Genomic DNA, 24,058 nt, shown 5'->3' on the forward strand with positions numbered 1-24,058 from the left:
AAGTTAGTTTTTCTGAGTTTTTTGGTGGGGTTTTTTATTTTATTTTATTTTTTTGGTTTAACTTCCTTTATATGACATATAATAAGCCAGATTCCTTCATCTATTACAAGGATTGTGTTTTTTTGTTTTTATAGACTGTAACTAATCATAAAAAGAAAAATCTCTTTAGTGATACTGACACAGAATACAAATGTGATGACAGCAAGACCGATATTAGCTGGCTAAGAGAACCAAAATCAAAACCACAGCTAATAGACTACAGCAGAAATAAAAATGTGAAGAAACATAAAAGTGGGAAATCAAGTAAGAAATCACTTTTTAGAGAAATGCTGTAAATGATTTTACCATTTCGACTGTATGAAATACTTTGTTGGTTGATAAATGTGTTTTTGTTATGTAGATAGTGTTTATAATGACATACTCTTTTGAATAGGAAAAAAAGTATGAAAGTAAATAACACCAAAATGCTACAGCAGTTTTTCTTTTTGTTTTATTATTTTTGGTAATATGGTTATATTTAAATTTCTTTTTTATTGGAATCTTTAGGGACACAAAATATGGTTTATCATAATCTTTGGTTCATGACACACTCTCATTTCTCTACTCATGGCCTACTATTCAGTTATTTAGCTAATTACTGTGAGTAATGTATTAAGTACTTATGAACCCAGCACCGTAAACAAAATCAAAGCTTGGACAATACCCCACTCCCTGCTTTTTAGGAATTCATATAGATGCAATAAAAATTTATTGAAAGGAAAACTATTTTCTTGCAGAAATTTTTTTGCCAAAATCTTTCACAAAATGTTTTCCTAGCATAGGTCTTCTGCTTCTTGAAGTAGCTGGATAAGAGTTTGAGTTATGCATTTTTGGCTAGACATAATGGCCATTTTCATAGCTTAGATAAATTTCAGTGTTTACTAAACCACAGAGATTTTATATATTCCATTTTTAAAAGAAGGTAACATAACTCTGAGCTTTTAAATTTATATTTGTTTTAAGGGAATCAGTTTTTATTTTCTTTCAGGATAAAAATAATTGTTAGTGACCTGTGGGAGTTGGGGGAGGGAACGATGGCTTAAAAAGAAGTAAAAATAGAGGAAATAGGAAATGAACTTTGGCATGTGTTTAGAAATGAGGCTGAATCTTGAAAACAGATGAGAGTTCAATCATATACATGAGGAAGAGAAGTAATAGGATTAACATATATATATAAGAGACAGTAGGAAATAGCATAGTGTACTCAGGAAGTGCAGTATCGGGGTAGTTGGAATGTAGATCAGACTTGTGGTAAAATGTTGAAAAATGTGGCTGGGTCTAGTCACAGTGTGTGGACTTTGAAGCAGTGTGTTATAAGCCAAGGAGAAACATGATAAGATTCACATACTCTCAGGGACCTTATAGTCTAGTAGGAAGATGTATAAGTAAAGACATTTATGACATGGGAAGTTATTAAAGGTTAGAATACTGAAGTCAGTAAATACTCTTAAAATAGAACACTTCTGAGTGAATTGTTTTGTTTTTATGGTTGAATGACAGTGAGCCAATATGTATGAGCTGGTTTATTGCCAGGAAGACCTTGGATAATCCCAATTCATTATTATTTCCTTGGCTGGGATAAGCCCAGTTCTTAGGCTTCAGTGAATATTTAGAAAGTGGAAATTGTCCTGGAAATGCAAAAAAGGGAATAGGGACTGAAGCAACTCTTAATAATATGGGTAAATCTTAGAAACATAATGATGGGTGAAAAATAAAGCAAATCATAGAATATTTCATATAATGTGATACTGTTTTATAAAGTTCATTATATTGTCTAGGGATATATATCTGTGAAGTAAAACTTTAAAAGCAGGTGACTAAGAAACAGATTTCAGCATAGTGATGACCTTTTGGCAGAGGGGATATGGAGGATCGTGTAAGAGGGAGTACACAAAGTAGATTCAGTATTATTCATAATCTGGTTCTTAGTGGAATGGTAGATTCATGGGTGTAACTTTATAATGTATGTTACATATTCTCTTGTATGTTTAAAAGTGTATACTATAAAATAAAGGAGAAGAAGGGAAATTGGTAATTCATGTTGTACCGAACTATACTGTAAAAGTTTATCAATGTCAGTTTAGTCTTATCTTGAAACTTAAATTTTTGAATGAGTTTAAAGGTATATTCTTATTGTTTTTATGATTTTAACTTACATGCAGAAGTATTCTAACAATTTTTAATGTCAGTTCTTATCTATTTGAAAAATTTAACCTTATTTTCTTGAATTGCAGGACCATCTTTGGAAAGGGGACAGCCAAGATCTAAAATGGTAAAACCAGGAAGTCTGTGTTCAAACATCCCTTTAAAATTATTTTTCTCCTTGTAATGAAAAAATATCATTTGTCCCCTCATACTTTTATCCTTGTTATCAGTTCCTTGTTTTCTATAATTGTTCCAAGCTTTGCACACTTACTTCTACCTTCTGCCTTTTTGAATCATGTTGACTTGTTTTAAGTCTATTTTATTCTGTGGTTGTAGGTATTTTTGATATCTTTTCCTTTCTCTCTCTCTTACTTTAGTTACGTAATATGTATCAGGCCTCACAGAGCTTTAATGATAAGGATAAAAAGGTGATAAAGATATATTTGAAATGGAAAGATAAAATCCAGTCATTTTAAAAGTATTCATCAGGAATCTTTTTATTCCTACAAATATACAGATCTTGTCACAGTGCCAATTTTGTAGCAAATAGCTTGTATCTCAAAATATTGATCTAATATATTCAGGAATTTTTCTCCTAAAGACACCCAACAAAAACATCACCAAAAAGGTAGATGAGACAGTTCCAGGTGGGAGAACGAGACTTCCACGACGAGCCGCAGAAACCAAAAAAAATTATAAAGATCTCTCAAATTCAGAATCAGAGAGTGAACAAGAATTTTCACATTCATTTAAAGAGAAAGTGCTAGTAAAGGTAAATAGATACAATTCAGATTAATAGTTTCTAAAAGCCTTTTAAAATACTAAATATAAAATATATTTTTGTAAGAATGTCAGATTTATCTTGTCCCTTCTTTTTAAGATTTAACCTTCCATATGAGAAAACTTATATAACAATTCTAAAAATTGATCCTTAGGCAATATAATGTTAAAATTTATAATAAGTTGGCATTATTGTTACAAAACAGATGTTTGACTCTAGTAAAATTATAACTTTAAGATAATATCTTTGAATTAGAGAAGTACTTGGTCTTTCCAAAATTATGCTTCAAGAAACTACAGACTGTTGGGAAGCTGTGGATCTTTTTCTTGAATGAAAGCAAAAATATTGGATATGAGGTTCTTTCCATACCCTGCCCCACCTCTGTTCACCCCTGACTTCTAGAGAGATGAGGGAACTTACCCAAGGTCACACAGCTAGGAAATGGTTAAAAAAAAAAAAGATTTGAACTCAAAAGAGTCTGGCAGGTCTCTGATCATTACACTGTTCTCATTTTAAATCATTAAACCTCCATGGCCCCCTGTTATCTCTTACCTGGAAGAACTTAAGGACTTCATAACTTACCTCCACATTTTCTTATCGCTTCCTACTTTAATTTACTATGCAAATAGTTAGGTAAATCTTACCAAGCCAACTCTCATCTTACGTTCTTCAAAGGAAAACCCTGAAAATCTCCAAATAGACATTCAAAACATCGAAATACCTTTCCAAGCTTATTTTCTCACTTCCCCAGTATATACACAGAACTGTAACAGTCAAATAGAATAACCTGTGACTGCCAAACAAGACCTGTGCTTCTCGCTACCTTTGCTCATATCAGTCGTCCTCCATACTCTCAGTATGTTCCCTTGCCATCTTCTTTTACAGACTCCTGAGCGTGTTGAGTACCATGAAATCGGGGAACTCCTTCTGGTTTCCCTAAACTGGAAATCATCTTCTTTGAACCGTTATAGCATTTTATTTGTATCTATTAGGATATTTATTATAGTCTATAATATTTTCCTGTGAATTTGTCATATGCTTTCTTGTATATTAGAAGGTCTTTCACTACTCATGCTGAGGCCCCTGTTATGCCTGTATGTAGTGATACAAGGCATTTAATAAATAATTCAATGTAATTTAATTAAATTGTTTTATGTGTCCAAGTATAAATTATTTGTATTCGAGTATAATTGAAAGATACCAATACATTTAGGAGGAGAAGATCCATTCCAGACGCAAAACCATGAAACTGCCAAAGAAACAGCAGAATTCCTTCACTGCCGAAACACAAGAGGATGTATCAAAAGAATGGAAAAACTCATCTCTACTGAAAGATACTATAAGAGATAATAGCCTTGATCTATCTCCTGTAACTTTATCTGGGAGTCCATCATCTATAGAAGTAATGAGATGTCAGTATCATTTTTTTCTTTTAGTTGAATGTTCATTAATTTTCTATTATAACTAATTATATGAAAATACAATTTGAAACTAATTTTGAGGGATATGTTTAAGATTTTCAGTAATCAAAACTTCATTTTTAAACTAGTTAATGCTAGGAACTTGGTCTTTGCTAAGTAGACTTGGGAACAATATTACTATGACACTGAAGTTTTACATGTTAGGAAGTTAAAGACCAAATGCTTTAATATAGAAAATATTTAATGTATACTTACAAATTATAATGTGAAAGCTTGAATAAACATTTATGTTTTTAGCTCAAAATATATTTAATAAGAGGGAAATAATGATGGGAATTTCTATTTTCTCATTTTTATATTTCATTGACAAAATTCTCCAAGAAATATCATGGCCAATCTTTGGACCTGTAGTGGATTATCTTCATAAACAATTAAAGTTTTGCTTTTATTTAAAAATAATTGGGAAAGAAAAAATTTATTCTTTGGAGCTCTGGTATATGTATATATTTTTCTAGTATAGAAACTATAAGTTTCTACTTTTAATATCTTTTTCATTTCCCTTTATGGATATTTTAAAACATTTCTAAGTGTCTGTCATTTTAGCTAAAATTCAAGACCATTCAACACCAGTTAATGTACATTTCCTCTAAAGTAGCTACTTTGTTCTTTTCTAGAGTATTTTCATAATGCTTGGGACCACTGTCATCTCAGATAAGCACACATTCAGAAGACAGATGCACATGCCCTGATTTGATCTGAAAACTGTCTGTCTGAGAATTCATTTATACTAAGACTTAATTCAGCCATGAATTTTCTCATCTATATATAAAGGATGTAGACCAGATGATTTCCCAAGCCATTTCTAACCATAAAATTCTGTGACTTTAATATATATCAGTACTGGTGTCAAAATACTCAAGATAATAATTAGGTTGGTCATTATAGTGCAGCCCATACTATAGATATTGGTGTTTGAAAATGTTTTGAAAGTTCTTATAGTTACAATTTTGTTTTAAATTGAGCCATTAATATTTTTCAAAGTCTTATAAAAATATTTTACACTTAATTTTATCTTGATTTATTGAACATTTATCCTTTCTAAATACAGCTAAGATTTGAGGATTTGATAAATTACTATATTTTTTAGAATTTAAATTAATAATACTACTTCTAAAGACGTCAGTGATTAACACCTGCCATCTCTTTTTGTTTGTGTTTTGTGAGGCAATATAGGTATAGAGAAAATAACAGAAAGGGATTTTACTCAGGATTATGGCTGTATAACAAAACCAGTATCACCTTGTCCAAAAATTTCATCACCTGAATCCTTAAACAGTGGAGTTGGAAGTCCAATAAAGTCACCCAAGAACAGTGAGAAGAATTTACTATGTACAAGAGAAAGTTGCTCACCAATTCCACGATCATTCTTTTTGGTAAGGAAAAAATGTATATATATTTTTTCCTTTATTAGATATACCTGAAGGGAGTAAATCATTTGCCTCTAATCTTAATCAGATATACAGTGCTTGTCTATTTAAGGTTTTGAGTTTGGTCTGGGGGCGAGAAGGAACCTACCAATAAGTAAAACAGCCTCAGTGAACTAACAGACTGATACATACAGGAGAAAGATGTAGTGGTATGAGAAGTACAGAGTACTGATAAGAATTCTGTGATAGGAACAATCACTTCCAAAGAGGTACTACTTATTTGTCTACATGTCAGAACTACATTTCCTAGGTTGGAACAGGCTTATTCCTGCAACACAGGCACTTCTTTCTGGTTTCACCATAACTCGAAGTCTGTAACCTTTTAGTTACTAAATCACAAGTTGGCAAAGCAAACTGACAAAGAATATAGTTGAAAACAGTATAACTATAGCATTTGCTTTAGAGATTTGTAAAGGAACTTTAGTAGTTAAATGGCATGAATATTAACGTAATGGTATATTGAAAAAGTCTTTATTCTGCTGCTCATGTATTGTTATATGTACCATTTCTTATTAATAAAATATGTACATATGCTCAAAAGTCTTTTAAAAAGGTATTAGAGAAAGGAATCAATTATGGGTCAAAGTGAGGGAGTGTAGCTAAAAATATAATGTCTATGAGGAGTAGTTTGTAGTTTGAATTCTGCTTTTTTTTTTTCTTAAGTTGTTTGTACTATGGTACCAGTTTACAAAACCCACCTCACCTCCTTGGCTTGGGCTCTATAGATGGCTTAATTTGGAGAATTTTGAAGTAGTGATAAAGCTACAGAACTGACTGCCAAACAGAATCTTATATGAAACCTTCAGTGTGCCAAACATAAAAATAAAAATGCAGTTATGCTGTTTAAAGCAGATGGGTCTAAACCGTGGCCTACACACCGCCCTCCCTCTCTGATAACCCCCCAAAAGCACCTTTGCAAGACTCTTAATTTCTACAGACCACAATTTAAAACCGTTTCCCACTAGACCATCATCCCATGGTCCTTTCTCAGTATTGCTCTGTCATCCCTCCTTTCCTTGAATCCTTTCTCCCTTTAGTATCCCATCTTGCAAATCTCAACACCTAGGTCATCCCCACCCACCTGCTTTGATGCGATCTGTGCTAGATGGAATTTTAATTGTTACATATTTATTGGCTGGACATTTACAGGAGACATTGTGTTTCCCATTTACTGTTGACTCTTAATTAGGTATTGGAAATTTGCTATATAAATTAGTTGTACCAGCTTACACTCTCCAACAATGCTACGTGGTGTGCCCATTTTTCTACAGTTTTTTTGCCCATCTGATGAGTGTAAAGTGCATCTGACTTTAATTTGCATCTTTCAGATTAACAGCAGCATCAGTATTTTCATATTTTTTGGCTACTTTGTAAACTGTTTTTTCTAATTTTTAAATTGCATAGTTTGATTTTTCCTATAAATTTGTAGGAGTTCTTACTATATTCTGGAGATTAATTCTTTATTGGTTATATACAATGCAGGCTTTTTTTTTATTTTTATTTTTTTATTTTTTTTTGGCTGTGTTGAGTCTTCGTTTCTGTGCGAGGGCTTTCTCTAGTTGCGGCGAGCGGGGGGCCACTCCTCATCGCGGTGCGCGGGCCTCTCACTATCGCGGCCTCTCTTGTTGCGGAGCACAGGCTCCAGACGCGCAGGCTCAGTAGTTGTGGCTCACGGGCCTAGTTGCTCCGCGGCATGTGGGATCTTCCCAGACCAGGGCTCGAGCCCGTGTCCCCTGCATTGGCAGGCAGATTCTCAACCACTGTGCCACCAGGGAAGCCCCCCAGACATTCTTTTTCTAGTATGTAGCTGTCTTTTCACTTAGTTAAATCAAAATATGATCTAATGAAATTTACCAATCTTTTGTTCTTCAAGAAATCCTTCCCTCAGTTATTGTCATAAAAATATTTTCCTTTCTTGTACAGATGTTAGTTTTAACTTTGAGGTTTTCCATCTTCCTAGGCTTCCTCTTTGCATATCGATAGTGAATTAGTGCAACATCATGCATTGGATACCCCTCCTTTCTCCATCATTTGTGATGCCAGTTTGGTCACAGCCTTGGCAACCACATGGGTCAGCTGTTTGGCCAGTAAAATATAGAACAGTGCCTGTCTGTCTTCGAGCTAATACAACATTGCTTCAATTAGTGTAGTTTTATGCTTACAGGGGTTTCACCACCCCCATCCTCACCCTCATCTCATTCTGCTTCTAAATTCTCTTGGCCCTATAGTTGTCCGATAAAACTTAGGATTAGTTTGTCTAAGGGAAGAATTGCCATTTCCCAGTATCGTTACTGAGATTTCTCATCGACATATTTCATTTTTCTCTCTACTTTTTGGTCTTATTTCCAACAAAGTTGTGTCAAATCTTCCACAAAGAAAGTTGTACTTCTGCAGTGTTTAATGGGCCTTTTTCTTTACTGTACGTAAAAAAAAAACTTTAAAACAATTGTTTTCTGGATTTTTAACTTTTTGCTTTTGTGTAGAAACACTACTGATTTTTATATGTCCCCACACCCTTGGCAAATTCTCTCATAATCGCCTGCCTAGATTCTCTTGTATTTTGAATATAGATAATCATAAACTTTTTTTTAATGGTAATTTTTGCATTTTCTCTTCCAGTCCTTATACTGCATGGTCTTTTCATTTTTAAGGTTACTATGACCTGTAGAGCAGTGCTAAATAGATACCATACTACCATGCATGCTTATCAATAGTTTTTGGTAGATATTTGTTATCAGGTTAATGTTCTAATTGTTTAAGTGCCTTTTTTTCAGTTATGAATGGGTGTTGAGTTTTAGTAGTGAATGAGTTACTCCCTCAAAATTTAAGTAGTTTGGTTTAATGTTGTTGTGTTTTTCTTACTTTAGTTTTCTAACTTCCTTTGGGTTTCTGTGTGTCTTGTTCATTCATAGCCCAGTTAAGAATAATACTATTGTGAATAGAAACAATATAAATTCTGTGGTACAGTTGGCCCTCCATATCCATCGGTTTCACATCTGTGGATTCAACCAACTGTGGATCACTATTTTATATATGGGACGGTAGCATCAGTGGATTTCGATATTTGTAAGGGGTCCTGGAACCGAATCCGCCCCGCAGATACTGAGGGAGGAGTGTACTTATACAGGAAATACAAAAATTGCAACAGCTATTCAGATGTAAGCAGTTATAGGTCAGAAAAAATTTATGGAAATTGAACCTCCAAATATGAAAATCATATTTGAAGCAAAAGAGGGGTATATATGGTAGTGTATCCATCAAGCTTTCCTTAAACTAAGTTGGTTCTTATAAGAATCAGATTATGGGCCTTTAGTAATAGTTATTATAATTTAGTATTTTTCAATGGTTATTATCTGAAAATGTGATGTTTAAAATATGTAGGATGGTTTGATCATAGAAAAAAAGTTGAAATTTTTAAAATGAGATGGTCTTAAATAGGCTATCACTGCTAAACCACTGACATATTTATAATTAGGACTTTCTGGTTTCATGATCATACAGGAATTTGGGTGAGCTTTTTTTCCACTACAGAAGTCCACCAATCCATCAACAAAAATATTTTAATAACCTATAAAATACAGAATGTTAAGATAGAATTTTACAGCTTGGAGTGGGCTGGGTTTTGACCTGGACCTAAGTGGATAGGTTGGTATATACAGACCGACTGGAGAAGCAGCAGTGACCTAAGTACAGAAGGACCACCGGAAGTGGACATGCATTTTCATAAAACAGGAAAAAGACTAATTTGACTGTAACAAACTTGTGTATTGAAACAGTAAGACACAAGGTTAGAGGACAAAAATATGGCTTAAAGATATAGCTTAGACTTTTCTTTTCTATGGCTTCCCATTTCCTGACTCAAATAAAGAAATCAAAATCCTAATAAGGAAGAACTGAAAAGTAGGAGTAGTTTAAAAAAGCCAGCTCAAAACTATTGCTGTAATTTAAGATTGAGGTTAACATAAGAATTTAGGTAAATGCATGGTAGTGTGAGACATAAAAAAGGTATAGAAACAAAACAATCTGAAAAAAAAGAATTGATAGCATTTGCAATTTACTGTCTTTAGGGTTTGAGAAAGATGGTCAAAGGTGAATCCAAGAGTAATTACAGAATTTTTTTCCTATTTCTGATACATACTTTAGGAAAGTCATTCAGCATCTCCATTATCCATGTCTAGTGAAGGAAGAGAGAAAATATGGTGTGGCACGTCCTATGACTCCACTCATGTATCAGGTTTGTAGTCAAAAGAGTTGCTTTTTAAAAAACATATGTTAATCACCAAAATACTACTGTGAAATTTCATCTGAGGAAATTATATATTTTAAGTCAATTTAGTTAATGTTAAAATGAAAGTAAGTACAATAGAGAGAATTTAATGCACAGTTACCTAAAACTATACAGATAATGGAAACAAAGGCCTTTTTTTATAAAAGCAAGTATATATTAGGTATTTGTAATTAAGATTGTAGCACTGTTAATTACTTTTTAACTGTTCCTAAGGCCCTACACAACATCTTAGTCGCAAACGAATGTACATAGAAGACAATCTAAGTAATCCTGGTGAAGCAGAATTGGAAGAAGAAGAAGAAGAAGAAAGAGCAAACTTGCTTCCCAAGAAACTGTCTAAAGGAGAAGGTGCAGATCATCACACTTGCAAAGGTAGGTAGAGCAAATGCCTAAGTCAGAATGCATTTATTTTTGAAAATGGTTTCTTAGATCTTGAGTGGTTCTATTCACAAAACAAATTCCTTTGTAAAGATAACTTTGGATAAATCCAAGGATAATGCTTTATCACAAAGTTCACTTTACCTGAGTAATGTTATAGTAGGGGTCTTTTTACTCATAAATCTCCCTCATCATTCTGTCACTGATTACCACAGACAAGTCTTACTAGAGTATGAATTTACTGATAGATGAGTGTGTCACTGAATACTTGGGTTAATAATGTAGAAGCAGTTAAGAACTAGTTTTTTTTAAAAAATCAGTCCAAGTATGTTCCATTTTAATGTTACTGTTTCTGCCTTAATTCCCATGCTAGAAGGTTTTTTTAATAAGTCAAAATAATATTTTAAATGAAAAATACAGTAGTCTGTCTTTGATTTTATAATCCTTAGATTACATATAGAATCTAAAAATAAGATAGATTTGTTCTCAGCCTCATGACAAATAATGCTAAATTTGTAACAATGCATATCTTAATTTTGGCTGATTGTCTTCATTTTTCAGTGTCTGAAAGTATATCTCCATTATCAAATGACTTTTCTATTCCTGGGGAGAACTGGGAAACTGAAATTTCAGGTGTAGGGACGATGTGTGAGGAGCTCAATACAGAATTTAGGAGGAAAGTTCATGTGAGTTGTCATTCTTTATGATTTATATTTACACCCAATAACATGACAATATGCCACACTTTCTACTAGACTGTCAGTTTGACCCTTTGGCAACAAAACACTTCTTCATGAACTCACCTTTTCCTCATGTACTGGTGAAAAATTGGAATGATTCCTAGGCGAAAAGCCTTATTATCTCATGAGCCCAGTTCCTTTTCTAAAATCTGTGCATTACTTGTATTCTTTCTTTTTCTATGGGTTCTGTCTCTTTGTCCTATTTTCTTTTTCAGTTTAACATTTTGAGTCTTCTGTGATTTTTCTTTTTCTTTTTCTGAACGATTTTCTTTTCATGCCTAGTCTTTTTAATACATTCTTTAATCTCCATAGCAGTGACTGCTTGTGAGGGTACTATATTAAAGTATAGAGGATGAGCAACCTCAGTCAGAGAAATCCATTTCACTTTGTTTCACCAGTTCTGTACTTACATATCCTTAGTTACTGAGGTTCCAACGAGGTGATGTTTACAAAAACACTTTATAAAATAAGTTTTAATTATTATTGTTTCTCCACCTATCTCTTTTTCTCACATGCCTATATTTAGAGTAGACAGCTCTTTTTGCCCTCCTGTTAAGAGAAGATATTTTTCTGCACAGGTTATCAGCCCTATCTCTTCTTTGCCTTTTTCATCTCTTCATGGGTAAAATCTGAAATTATTTAAGATTCTGTACATTTCTTTTGTTTTGATTTGATTTATCCAAGGTCAATCTCATCTAAACAGAGAAGCCCTGATTCATATATTCTGTTACACATCTGTGACTAGCTGCGAATATATGTTTTTATGAAAAGTGGTAATAAATAACTTTGAGTGTGACTCTTATGCTGTGTTCCTGAAGGGAATTATAATCACTAGCATTTTTGTAAATGTAGAATGTCATGTACTTATGAAAATAATTACCAATTCCAACCCTCAGTCAGAGCCTTCCTGGTGGAACTAGGCCCTGCTCTGACTGAGCTTATTTATTAACACTTCAGTTGAGATCACTGAGTTTTTAATTTTTCACTTTTCTAAGTTCTTCTTAGGCATTTATATTTCATGGAAAAGGCTTTGGCCTTAATATAGTCTTGGTTAGATTATTAATTTTGTAAAGATTTTTCAAGTTAAAATTGAGTATTTTTCAGATCCGCCACAAAATGATGGATTATTTTACTAAGCAGTCTTGGAAAACGGCTCAACAACATGTAAAAACAATGAACCATCAGATTCAGGAGTATAGGTCTGTGCTAAAAATCCCTTCTGAAATATTCTAAGTGCTGTGCTATAAGTAAGTGCTATCATTTAAAAAAAATAATCTCATTTTGTTTCTTTAATAGGATCAAAAAACTTGACAAATTCCAATTCATCATCATAGAGGAGCTGGAGAATTTTGAAAAAGATTCACAGTCTTTAAAAGATTTGGAGAAAGAATTTGTGGTTTGTGCTTTTAAGAGTTTAAAAATAATTTTAAAACCTCATTTTTAAAGAGCTACACTCAGGAAAACTTCTGTTAACCTTCTGCTTTTAGACCACACCATCATAAAGGTTTTTGTTTTTTAGAACATAATTTAGTTTTATCTTAGATTTTTAGTTAGTTTCATATACATACACTAAAAATACAGACTTAAGTTTATGATGTGGGGGAGGGATAAATTGGGAATTTAGGATTAACAGATACACACTACTATATATAAAATGGATTAACAACAAAGACCTACTATATAGCACAGGGAACTATATTCAATATCTTGTAATAACCTGTAATGGAAAAGAATCTGAAAAAGAATATATATATGTATGTATAACTGAATCACTTTGCTGTACATCTGAAACACTGTAAATCAACTATACTTCAGTAAATATATATATAAAGTTGATGATGAATACCTTTGATAATAAAGGAGAAAGTCTGAAAGAGTTTGCTTTCAATTTTTTTTTTAATCTGAAAGAGTATATGACATCTGCAATATTCTTAGCATATAGCCAAGTTGTTTTTTAAATTAGGAGTCATATAAATACAGTAAATTCTGCTAAGTTTTAATTTTTAGTCATAATTATACTATAACTAGTTTTGTATTTCGAAATTTAGGGCTTTTGGGAAAAGGTGTTTCAGAAGTTCAGTGCCTATCAAAAAAGTGAACAGCAGAGGTTAGTATGACATTCTTAATGATTAGAATCTATAACATTAGATTTTTTTATTATAATAGTTTGAAATTAAAATTATATATACTATATTATAGCAATTTAATTTAATTAAAATACAAAGGTAACTTTCATTATTGTATTCGTTAGACTTCACCTTTTAAAAGCTTCATTGGAAAAGAATGTCTTCTACAACACTGATTATGAAGAAACTATTTTTACATCTGAGGTATAAATTTTATATTTTTATATATAATCTCTCTCAATATTAGTCTAACTTGTCTTTTTGCTGTGAAAATTTTATAGTAAATTTCATGGGGGAAATTATTTATTCACAGATGTGTCTGATGAAAGAAAACATGAAAATGCTGCAAGACAGACTTCTTAAGGAAATGGTAAATCAGCTATCTAGTTTGGGTTTTTCAAATGGAATGATCAGTCATGCTTTTATATATATAAATGGGAAATTCTTCCACAGGTTTTTCTTCTGTCTTTTTGGATTGAGAGAAGCCAGTTTTTTAGCCCCACTGGGGTTCTTTTAGTTCTTTAAGTTTTTAAAATTAAAATGGGAGCAAATTTACAGTAGAAAAATAGGGATGATTTAAATAATGAGTCCCTCTCCTAAGGAAGAAAAGGTGGATTTAGAAATTTAAAAACAAGCTAGAAGAATGATTTCTTTGTATGTATCTAAGCACGATGCACTGCAGCAGTCCTGATGTGTCTTAAGTCCTGTGTCAGGCAGAGCTACCCAGACAGAACTATCGTCTACTTGGACAAAACTTCATTTACTTAGATTTGGGGATAAAAGTAGCTGGCTTTCCAAAGGTCTAGTAGACCAGCAACTGCAATCAGGGGTTGGGGAGGGGGGAAGTTGTCTAAAGGTACTTCTCCAAGTGAACATGCCTTTGGTGTTTTCTCAAAGATGGAGGCATTTCTATGTATATTTTAGTACTAATCTTTGATACAGGATATTTTAATACACTTTTATTAAATTTTAATAGAACCAGTATGCTGATATATAGCAGAGGACCAGGATGTGTGGCTAAGCCAGTTCAGCTTAAAGCACATAAGCTAACTAACTAGACTGATTCTTGCTGAAGTTCTTCTCCAGACTATAGATTTGATATTTAAAGGAAGAAAGTAAAAAATAAATTTCATTGATTTGGGGTTTAAAAGATGAGGTCTTCTGTCAACTGATCATCTAAATTCATCTAAATATATCTAAAATATCAGTAATAAGCACATAATTCTGTAGCTATCTAGGAACAGACCCTGGGGAATTGGATAGAACGAACACTGATACATAATAACTTTATTCATAATATCTTGATTTTTTTCTATTTTATTAGATTTTAAAGTTTCACTGTAAAACTACCAAAGTGTGATCTTTTTTTTCTTGGCCATAGCAAGAAGAGGAGCTTCTTAATGTACGCAGAGGATTGATGTCATTATTCATGGCTCATGAAAGAAACAATGTGTGATGTCTAGTTATCAACAAGTTTTATCCAGTTATTCCTTTGTGTGTATAGCTGAGGAATACCAGAGTAGCTCTACAAAGAAAATACATGTCACCCAGGCAAGAGTACCTTTGTAGGAACCTCTGAATTCAAAGAAATGTCCTCTAATGGATGAGAAAGAACCTACAGTCACTATAACATGACTCTTGAGACCCAAAGACTTTTGTCTGTACAATACTACTCTTTTTTTTAGAAAGCTTTGGGAAACCAATCAGTACAAGAAATTGGCTTGTTTTTATAGTAATATTTGCATGAGACAAATATTGCCAAGTTAACTATACTCATAAACTAGTTATTTCTTTAATAAACTAAAATTTATCATATAAAATATATTTTAAAAGTTTGAACTAAATAAATATAAAGTATTATTAAAATTTACTAGTTCAGAATATACAAGTAATAAAAATTTAGTGATGCATAGAAGGGGGAGGAGTCTGATTTAAAATGCTTCCCTGAGTGTAAATCAGTACTTTCAGCACACTGTTGGAGAGTATATTTATTCAGTTATGGCTCCATTGTATTAGAAGGCACTAACTAGCCTAAAATAGTTAACATGTCTATCTAGAATTAAAATGGTATTAACTCACAGCAGGCTGTTTTGACAAGTACTTTTTAAGCCCTAGTGTTCACTGTAATAATATTTTGCTAGATTAATGTATAAAAATGAGTATACATTTATTTGCTTTAATTGTATAATAAAGTTGAAATAAATGCTGTCACTGGGATTTTATACAATTATTTTACTTTATAAATCGTTTTCCTGTTTTATGAACATTGGATCAAGCAAAATATCCTCCAATCAATCAGACATCTGAAGTATAACACCACGCAGCCTCACTCACTGTCGCACTTACCTGCTTCATGGTAGCAGAGTATTTGGATATTACTGGTATTTAAATACAGTGGTAAAGGCTTCTTAGTCTAGATAAGCAAAGGAAAACCCTTCACATCTTAGCTTTATCCCATTGCTAGCATCAGCTAAGATTTACTGATTGATTGATATAGGGTAGCAGGGATTCTATGTCAAGAAAGTGACAGGTCTGCTGTAATATTAACTACTACTCAGGAGTTGAAACTCCGTGTTGCCCTGTGAGACTTCTTTAGAATCAGTCCCATCGTGACACACATCCTTGTTTGCCTCATCCTTGGCCAGACTTCCAAGGCTCCTAAATAATACATTATACTAATTCCCATACTGTGCTGTATGTGTAATCCAACCCAGGCTCCTCCTTCCTCCCAGCTCTTTAAACCGTTCTGCTGTGACCTTGCCATGACCATAGTTGTGCCCTGTATCTCAACTTCAAACGTCATCACCCCAGCCTGCTTTCTAGAGTAGAGTAGTCCCAGGCTGTTTACTCCACCACTCTTTTGCTATGCCTGTTAGTTACCCTTCTTGTCCTTCCTTCTTTCCTTACCGATTCTAGAGTCCTTAGTCCAAAATAATCGTCTCTCGCCTCTCCTCAACTTTATCCACTAGTTCATACCCCTCATTCCACAACCTGAACATCACTTGAGAAGTATAATCAAGGTTTAAATTTATGACTACATATTTCAAGTGGCTACACAGCATTGCTCAGTAATCCTTATTCTGCCCTGTTCAACTGCCTTCACCGCATTTCCAGAGTATTACTGTATATCAGTACCTCTTTCCTTAATTCTTTACCTTTTAGGGGATGGCCTTACCTCATACTTTCCTCATCTCTTCTCCCTAAAATCTAACATGTTCCCTGCATCAGTACTGGCATTCCTGATTTCTCACGTGTTCCAGTGGCAGAACAGCCTCATTATTTCAGGACAGTCTCATCCCCCTGCTAGTGCTCTGAAGCCTGCTGTCTGACTTCTCTCTACTCATGTGTATGGCCCACACTTATTTTTATTTTTATTTTATTTTTAAAAAGGACTTTGACAACAAGTTCCTCTTAACTGCTGCCCTCCCTATGTAATTCTCTACTCACCCTTACACAGAACGTATCAAAAGAATTTTCGCGAGTTACTATCTCAACTTACACACTTCTTATTTGCCCCTTACCTACCTCCCCCCTCAGTCCAGCTTCTGTCCCTACAATTTCACTGAGACAGCTTTTATCAAAATCACCAGTTATTTTACCAAATCTTGTCTGTGTACTTCTCATGCAGCTTCTCAGTGCCATTCCACAGTTAAAACCCCCTTGGCTGGCACATATTTTCCACTCTCTTTCTTGGCTCATTCCTGGCTTCCCTGTTACCTCTTAATAGGGGGCTCATTCCTAGTCTATCACTTCAGTCTATACCTTCTCCTTAGGTAATTTCATTTGTATTGATGACTTCCAAATGTAGAAACGTGCTGACCTTTACTTTGGACATTAGAATGTCATATACACTGCTTTATTGATAGTTTTAATAAACATCTCAGTTCTCCAAACAACTCGATTTCTCTCTCAGCAGCAGTCTCTCTCACCACCAGAGAAAAGAAAAAATAAACCTGTCCTTCCATCTCAGTAAATGTCACTTTTATCCACCCAACTATTCAAGCCAAAACCTAGAAGTAATTCCTGATTGCTCCGTTTCTTTTGGCCGGTTAATCGATCAACAAGTCCTGCAGATTGTACTGCCAAAATATGTTCTACATATATATACTTTGTCACTTCCACTGTCACTACCTTTGACAGTGTCAACATCATTTCTCACAGACAATTTCAACAGCCTCCTAAATTGCTTTACAGCGTTCATACTTGCCTTTTTACAACCCGTTATGCACTTAGCAGCCAATATGTTCTGCTAAATCATAAATCATACCATGCTTCTGACTCCGTATGTAAAACTCTCCAGTGAAAATACATTCTTAACCAATGGGTCAAAGAAGAAATCACAAAGGAAATTAGAAAATACTTGGGGACAAATGAAAATGCAACATACCCAAAGCAGTGCTCAGAGAAATTTATAGCTGTACATTTATATACATTAAAAATGAAGATCTCAAATCACTAACCTAACTTTATAACTTTAAAGAACTAGAAAAAGAGCAAACTACACCCAAAGCTGTCAGAAGGAAGGAAATAATAGATATTAGAGATTTTTTTTAAAAGAATAGAAAACAAAATAAAACCAAAAGTTGATTCTTTGAAAGTCCTTCCTTAAGTCTTAGTGATGCAAACACAGACAGCTGAGTGGGTCTTTTATCTCCTGCCAGGACCCTGACTGACACCCCAGATGACACAGAGCCTGCCTGCCCTGCCCACTTTTCTCTCCTCACAGCCTCCTTAGGGAGACTGAGCTATTATGTCCATCCCACACATCATGAGTCTTCCTTCGCCAGGCTCAGGCCCCCTCCTCCCTCCCAGAACCATCTTTGCCGGTCTTACGGCTAATAAAGACCTGGGTTTTACCTGCTCCTCTCCTCCCTCTGCCCTCGCTCCAAGAGATGAGACAGATCACTTCTCAGTCAGCAAGTAGGCGACAACCCGTGGGCACACACGTGGTGGGAGGCACAGGCATGGCTCTGAGCTGGCTGCCTTCCCTTCACTCACCCCCAGGGCTCCAACCAGGAGTCCTGTCTGGAAGCTGGAACTGGCCAAGGGCCACTTGAGTGGGACAGGGAGAAGAAAAGGAAGGCCTGGGGTGAGGAGAGGGAGGCACTTGCTCTAGGACTAGGTCCTCTCTAGACCTTTGCCGTCTTCCCCCACCATCACCTCCCTTTGGCTGAACAGCCCTGAACCATGGGGTCAATATTGTCTGCAGCCCAAGGCCGAGTTTGCACAAAACCCATGTGTCCTTTGGGAAACGTGATGTCAGTGTTCGCTCAGCGTATAACCCCCTCCTATCTAGGTCTGAGGTCCTTGGAAATGGAACCCTAAAAGGAGAAAATCTGAAAGACACCTCCTGGGGTACTGCAAATCTGAGCCATGGGGCTTCATAAGCAAACTCATGGAAGTTATCCCAACTTTGACTTGAGGAAGTCATCTAAGCAGAGAATCTAAGGAAGTCTTCTGGTGGCTCTGCCTCCCCCTTCCACCGCTGTCTCCCACCCCCAATCCACCCCTCCCCCAGATCTAACCTACCTCCCTCCCTCTCTCCAACTATAGCTTCAGTCCCCAGGGCCAAGACTAAGGTGAGGAGAACTGAGGCACTTGCCTTGGGGGCAGAATTTTAAGGGGATGCCAAAAAAATTCATCAGTCAAGATAAATAATATCTTAATGCAATATTTTAAAAAATCAAAATCAATGCAAAAAAATCCAAGATGAACAAAATAGCAAATTTTAAAATGAACTAAATTTAGAAGGGGGAAAAAAAAAGTTGATTCTTTGAAAAGATCAAGAAAATTGATAAACCATTGGTTAGATTGCCTAAGGGCAACAGAAGACTAAACTTTCTAAAATCAGAAATGAAAATTGGGAATATTACTACTGACCTTACAAAAACAGGATTACAAGAGAATTATGAACGACTGTATGCCAACAAATTAGACAGCTTGTATGAAATGGATGAATTCTTAGAAACACTAACTACCAAAACTGATTCAAGAAGAAACAGAAAATCTGAACAGACTTACAACAAGTAAAGAGATTTAATCAGTAATCAAAAACCTCCCAACAAAGAATTCTACCAAACATTTAAAGAAGAATTAATACCAGTCCTTCTCAAATGCTTCCAGAAAACAGAAACGGGAACATTCCTAACTCATTCTATGAGGCCAGCGATACCTTGCTACCAAAGTCAGATAAAGATGTCACAAAAGAAAATTACAGACCAATATCCCTTATGAATATAAATGTAAAATCTTCAACAAAATACTAGCAAACTGAATCCAGCAGCATATTAAAAGGAGTATATTTAATGAAGGAGTTTAAAGATCGAACACTGAAAACTACAAAACGTTGAAAGAAAGAAGACCCAAGTAAGTGGAAAAGACATCCCATGGTCATCTCATGGTCATCCCATCCGATTGCAAGACTTAACACTGTTAAATGGCAATACTCTCTGAAGCAGTCTACACATTTAATGCAATCCCTATCAAAATTCCAAGCCCTTTCTGCAGAAATGAAAAAGCCAATCCTAAAAATCACACAGAAATGGAAGGGACCCAACATAGCAAAACAATGTTGATAAAAGAATAATAAAGTTGGAGGACTCACAGGTTCCCAATTTCATACTTACTACAAAGCTAAATTAAAACAATATGGTGGGCTTCCCTGGTGGCGCAGTGGTTGAGAATCTGCCTGCCAATGCAGGGGACACGGGTTCGAACCCTGGTCTGGGAAGATCCCACATGCCGCGGAGCAACTAGGCCCGTGAGCCACAACTACTGAGCCTGCGCGTCTGGAGCCTGTGCTCCTCAACAAGAGAGGCCGCGATAGTGAGAGGCCCGCGCACCGTGATGAAGAGTGGCTCCCGCTTGCCACAACTAGAGAAAGCCCTCGCACAGAAACGAAGACCCAACACAGCCATAAATAAATAAATAAATAAATCTTTAAAAAAACAAAACAAAACAATATGGTACCTACAGAAGGACAGACATAACAGAGCAATGAAATAGAATTAAGAGTCTAGCAATAAACCTATTCATCTATGGTCAGTTGAGTTTCACCAAGGGTGCCAAGACCATTTGGTGGAGAAATAATAGTCTCTTCAACCAATGGTTATGGGACAACTGGATAGCCACATGCCAAACAATAAAATTGGACTCCCTCACCTTATATCATATATAAAAATTAACGTTAAATGGATCAAAAACCTAAAAGTAAGAGCTAAAACTATAAAACCCTTAGGAAAAAAACATAGTAAATCTTCATGACCTTGGATTTGGCAATGGATTCTTAGATATGACACCAAAAACACCAGCAACAGAAAAAAAATGTAATTTGGACTTCATCAAAATATTTTTTAAAAAAAGGACTTTTGTGCATCAAAGAATACTTTCATAAAAGGAAAAAAGAACAACCTACAGAATGGGAGAAAATATTTGCAAATCATATATCTCATTAGGGTCTAGTATCCAAAATATACAAAAAATACAGCTCAACAACAAAATGACAATCTGATTAAAATATATGGGCAAAGGACTGTGGATAAACAGTTCTCCAGAGAAGACATACCAATGTCCAACAAACACATGAACATATACTGAGCATCATTAGTCATTAGGAAAATGGAAATCAAAACCATAATGAGATCCCAACTTTATACCCACTAGGATGGTTAGAATCAAAAAACAGAAAGTAAGTGTTGGCAAGGATGTGCAGGAATTGGAACCCTTGTGCGTTTCTGGGGGAATGCAGAATAATGCAGCCACTCGAAAACAATTTGGTGGTTCCTCAAAAAGTTAAGCAAGGGGGCTTCCCTGGTGGTGCAGCGGTTAAGAATCCGCCTGCCAATTCAGGGGACACGGGTTCGATCCCTGGTCTGGGAAGATCCCAGATGCCATGGAGCAACTAAGCCCGTGCGCCACAACTACTGAGCCTGCGCTCTAGAGCCTGCGAGCTGCGACTACTGAGCCCGGGCACCACAACTACTGAAGCCCGCGTGCCTAGAGCCCGTGCTCTGCAACAAGAGAAGCTATCGCAATGAGAAGCCTGCGTATCGCAACAAAGAGTAGCCCCTGCTCGCCGCAACTAGAGAAAGCCCGTGCACAGCAAAGAAGAAGCCAATGCAGCCAAAAATAAAATAAATTAAATAAATTTTTTTAAAAAAAGAAAAATTGTACAATTAAAAAAAAATTAGACAAGGAATTATCATATGACTCAGCAATTCCACTCTTACTTATATAACCAAAAGGATTGAAAACAGATATTTAACAAATACTTTTGTACAAGAATGTCCACAATAGCACTATTCACAATAGCTAACAGGTGGAAACAGCCCAAATGGCCATCAAATAAACAAACATGTAGTATATCTATGCAATGGAATATTTTTCAGCCGTAAGAGGAAGGAAGTATTGATTAATGTTACAGTGTGAATGAATCTCAAAAGCATTAGGCTAAGTGAAAGAAAATAGACACAAAAGGTCACATATGATTCAATTTACATGTAATATCCAGGAATTATAAATCCATAGAATCAGAAAGCAGATTAGTGTTTGGTAAGGGGAGAACGAGAAGTAGCTACCTAAAGGGTATGGGGTCTTCTTCGGGTGTGATGAAAATGTTCTGGAACTAGATAGAAGTGGTGGCTGTATGACTTTGTGAATGTATTAAATGCCATTGAACTGTATTCTTTAACACTGTTAGTTTCATGTTATCTCCTTTTCACCTGAATTAAAAAACAACAACAAAGAACCTCTCCAGAGGTTTTCTGTGCCCGTAAAACCCAACCTTTATATCATGGCCTAAAAGGCTGTACATGAGCTAGCCTCTGCCTCTTTCTTCACTCTTATTTCCTACTCCTTTCTTCTTGTACAGTATACTTCAAAAATTCTGTGGGGACAGGAAGCTTGTCTGCCTTGTTCATCACTATTTCCAGAACCTAAAAAGAGTGCCTGGAAAAGTAGGCTTGCACAGTGTGAATAAGTGAGTGAACAGATGTAGTGTTTCTAGGGAGGAATTTGCTAAGTACAGAGAGGGCCAATGTGCCTCCTAAGACTCTTCAGATCCTCAAATCCCGTATAATGTTGGTATTTCTATTAAAATTGATAATGTATTAGTCAACCAGCCATATGAGCATCTATTATGTGACATGTACTGTGCTCAGCTCTATATACAGAGGTAAGAAATGAACCCTCTCCTTGTACTTAAAAATGGTATCTATGTGTTTTTAAAGCAGTCATGTAGAATCATATGGATTTCTATTTTATTGCCACCTTTGAAGAATTGTGTAGGCAAATCAGAGGTACACAGGCTGCATTACCAAAGAAGATGTCATATTTGTAATGGTTAGTTTCTGTTTTTTTAAAAACGTATTAGGTCAAAAGAGCCAATGGAAATATTCTAAAGCAACATCTAGAGGGAAATAACTCAATATTTTTTTCAGGAATATAAATGTGTTGAATGAGATCTATACGTTATACTATCTTGAACTGTAGATAATATAATTTTGGTTTATGCTGTGATAGCAATAATTTTAAATAAACGGAAGTTGGAGCAGTGTTTCATTGTCACACTAATGAGACATTTGCCTTTAATATCAATAGGGCCTTTGTTATTTTTACCTAACTTGATGTGCATTCTATGCATGTCAAATAACTACTGTCAGTGTGACCTTATGAGTTTGAAATTTGTAACAGATTTGACATTAAAATTTCAAGCTTATTTAGAAACAAAATTAACTGTTCTGTGTAATTCAACATTTTCTATTATATATTTACTTAAACTTTAAAAAAAGTTTTTAGAGCAGGAGTAGGCAAACTTTTTTAAAGGGCTATACAGTAAATGTTTTAGGACAAAAAGGTAAATTTGAGGATATCATGTGGGTACTTGTTTAAACATGTCAAATGTAACCATTCAAAAATGTAACAATTCTTAGCTTGCAGACCATTAAAAAAAAAAAAAAAAAAAAGGCAGATTTGGTCTGTGGGCTGTAGTCTGCAAGACCCCTAGTTTAGAAGAAACATTTTGAAGATCAGATCTCTCTGTTCTTTACTACAAAATTTATTCCTCAATTTATCTTACTATAGTGATTTAAATCAATTTTGCATTAGTAGATGTTAATGATTATGTCAATTAACTAATATAGCTAACATTTCTTGATCTTCCTATTTCAAACATACTAAAAAATAAATAAGCATTGTTGCTAATGACTTATACGTCTTACCTGGATCACAATTTAACACGATGTTGGTGCAGGTTTACGACACTTCAATTAAATGGAGCTGTACAACGGTAACTGTTCCAGAAGAACACATGGGAAAGGTCACGGAAGAGAGAAGAAATTTTGCAGCATTAGTATAGCCAGGCAGAAACTTAAATACTAAACTCTACAGATATCACTACAGAGACTTAAATGCCACCCAATCCTGATACCATAGATGCCCAGCAGATCCTTGAGTGGGCAGTAGACTGTGGTTTTCGTCTAGCATTTAATTCCTCCTTAAACTGGCAGTCTAGGGTGACGAATTCTGCTGTCTCTGACCTCAGGGCCTAGGGTGAAGCTCTCCAAGTTGCTAGAGATATTTCTTCAGCCATTCCATCAGCACCACCTAATAACAGTTAACTCAGTCACAGTTATCATACGTGAGTTCATACTTATG

At 35.0% G+C, this 24,058-nt stretch overlaps 1 protein-coding gene across 1 annotated transcript in view; it reads left to right on the plus strand.

The window, feature by feature from the left end:
• SYCP2 (synaptonemal complex protein 2) overlaps nt 1-15,603 on the plus strand; it is a 55,620-nt gene extending 40,017 nt beyond the window's left edge. The window contains exons 29-42 of the mRNA XM_036825166.1: nt 135-303; nt 2,274-2,311; nt 2,786-2,956; nt 4,179-4,377; nt 5,620-5,819; nt 10,017-10,107; nt 10,375-10,533; nt 11,101-11,225; nt 12,384-12,478; nt 12,576-12,675; nt 13,328-13,386; nt 13,531-13,609; nt 13,719-13,775; nt 14,787-15,603. Of these exons, the coding sequence (XP_036681061.1) occupies nt 135-303; nt 2,274-2,311; nt 2,786-2,956; nt 4,179-4,377; nt 5,620-5,819; nt 10,017-10,107; nt 10,375-10,533; nt 11,101-11,225; nt 12,384-12,478; nt 12,576-12,675; nt 13,328-13,386; nt 13,531-13,609; nt 13,719-13,775; nt 14,787-14,861 (1,617 nt within the window). The 3' untranslated portion in view covers nt 14,862-15,603. The remainder of the gene's footprint in view (nt 1-134; nt 304-2,273; nt 2,312-2,785; nt 2,957-4,178; nt 4,378-5,619; nt 5,820-10,016; nt 10,108-10,374; nt 10,534-11,100; nt 11,226-12,383; nt 12,479-12,575; nt 12,676-13,327; nt 13,387-13,530; nt 13,610-13,718; nt 13,776-14,786) is intronic.
• The last annotated feature ends 8,455 nt before the right edge of the window (nt 15,604-24,058 follow it).

Source organism: Balaenoptera musculus, chromosome 15 (assembly GCF_009873245.2).
Source record: "Balaenoptera musculus isolate JJ_BM4_2016_0621 chromosome 15, mBalMus1.pri.v3, whole genome shotgun sequence".
Lineage (NCBI taxonomy): Eukaryota > Metazoa > Chordata > Mammalia > Artiodactyla > Balaenopteridae > Balaenoptera > Balaenoptera musculus.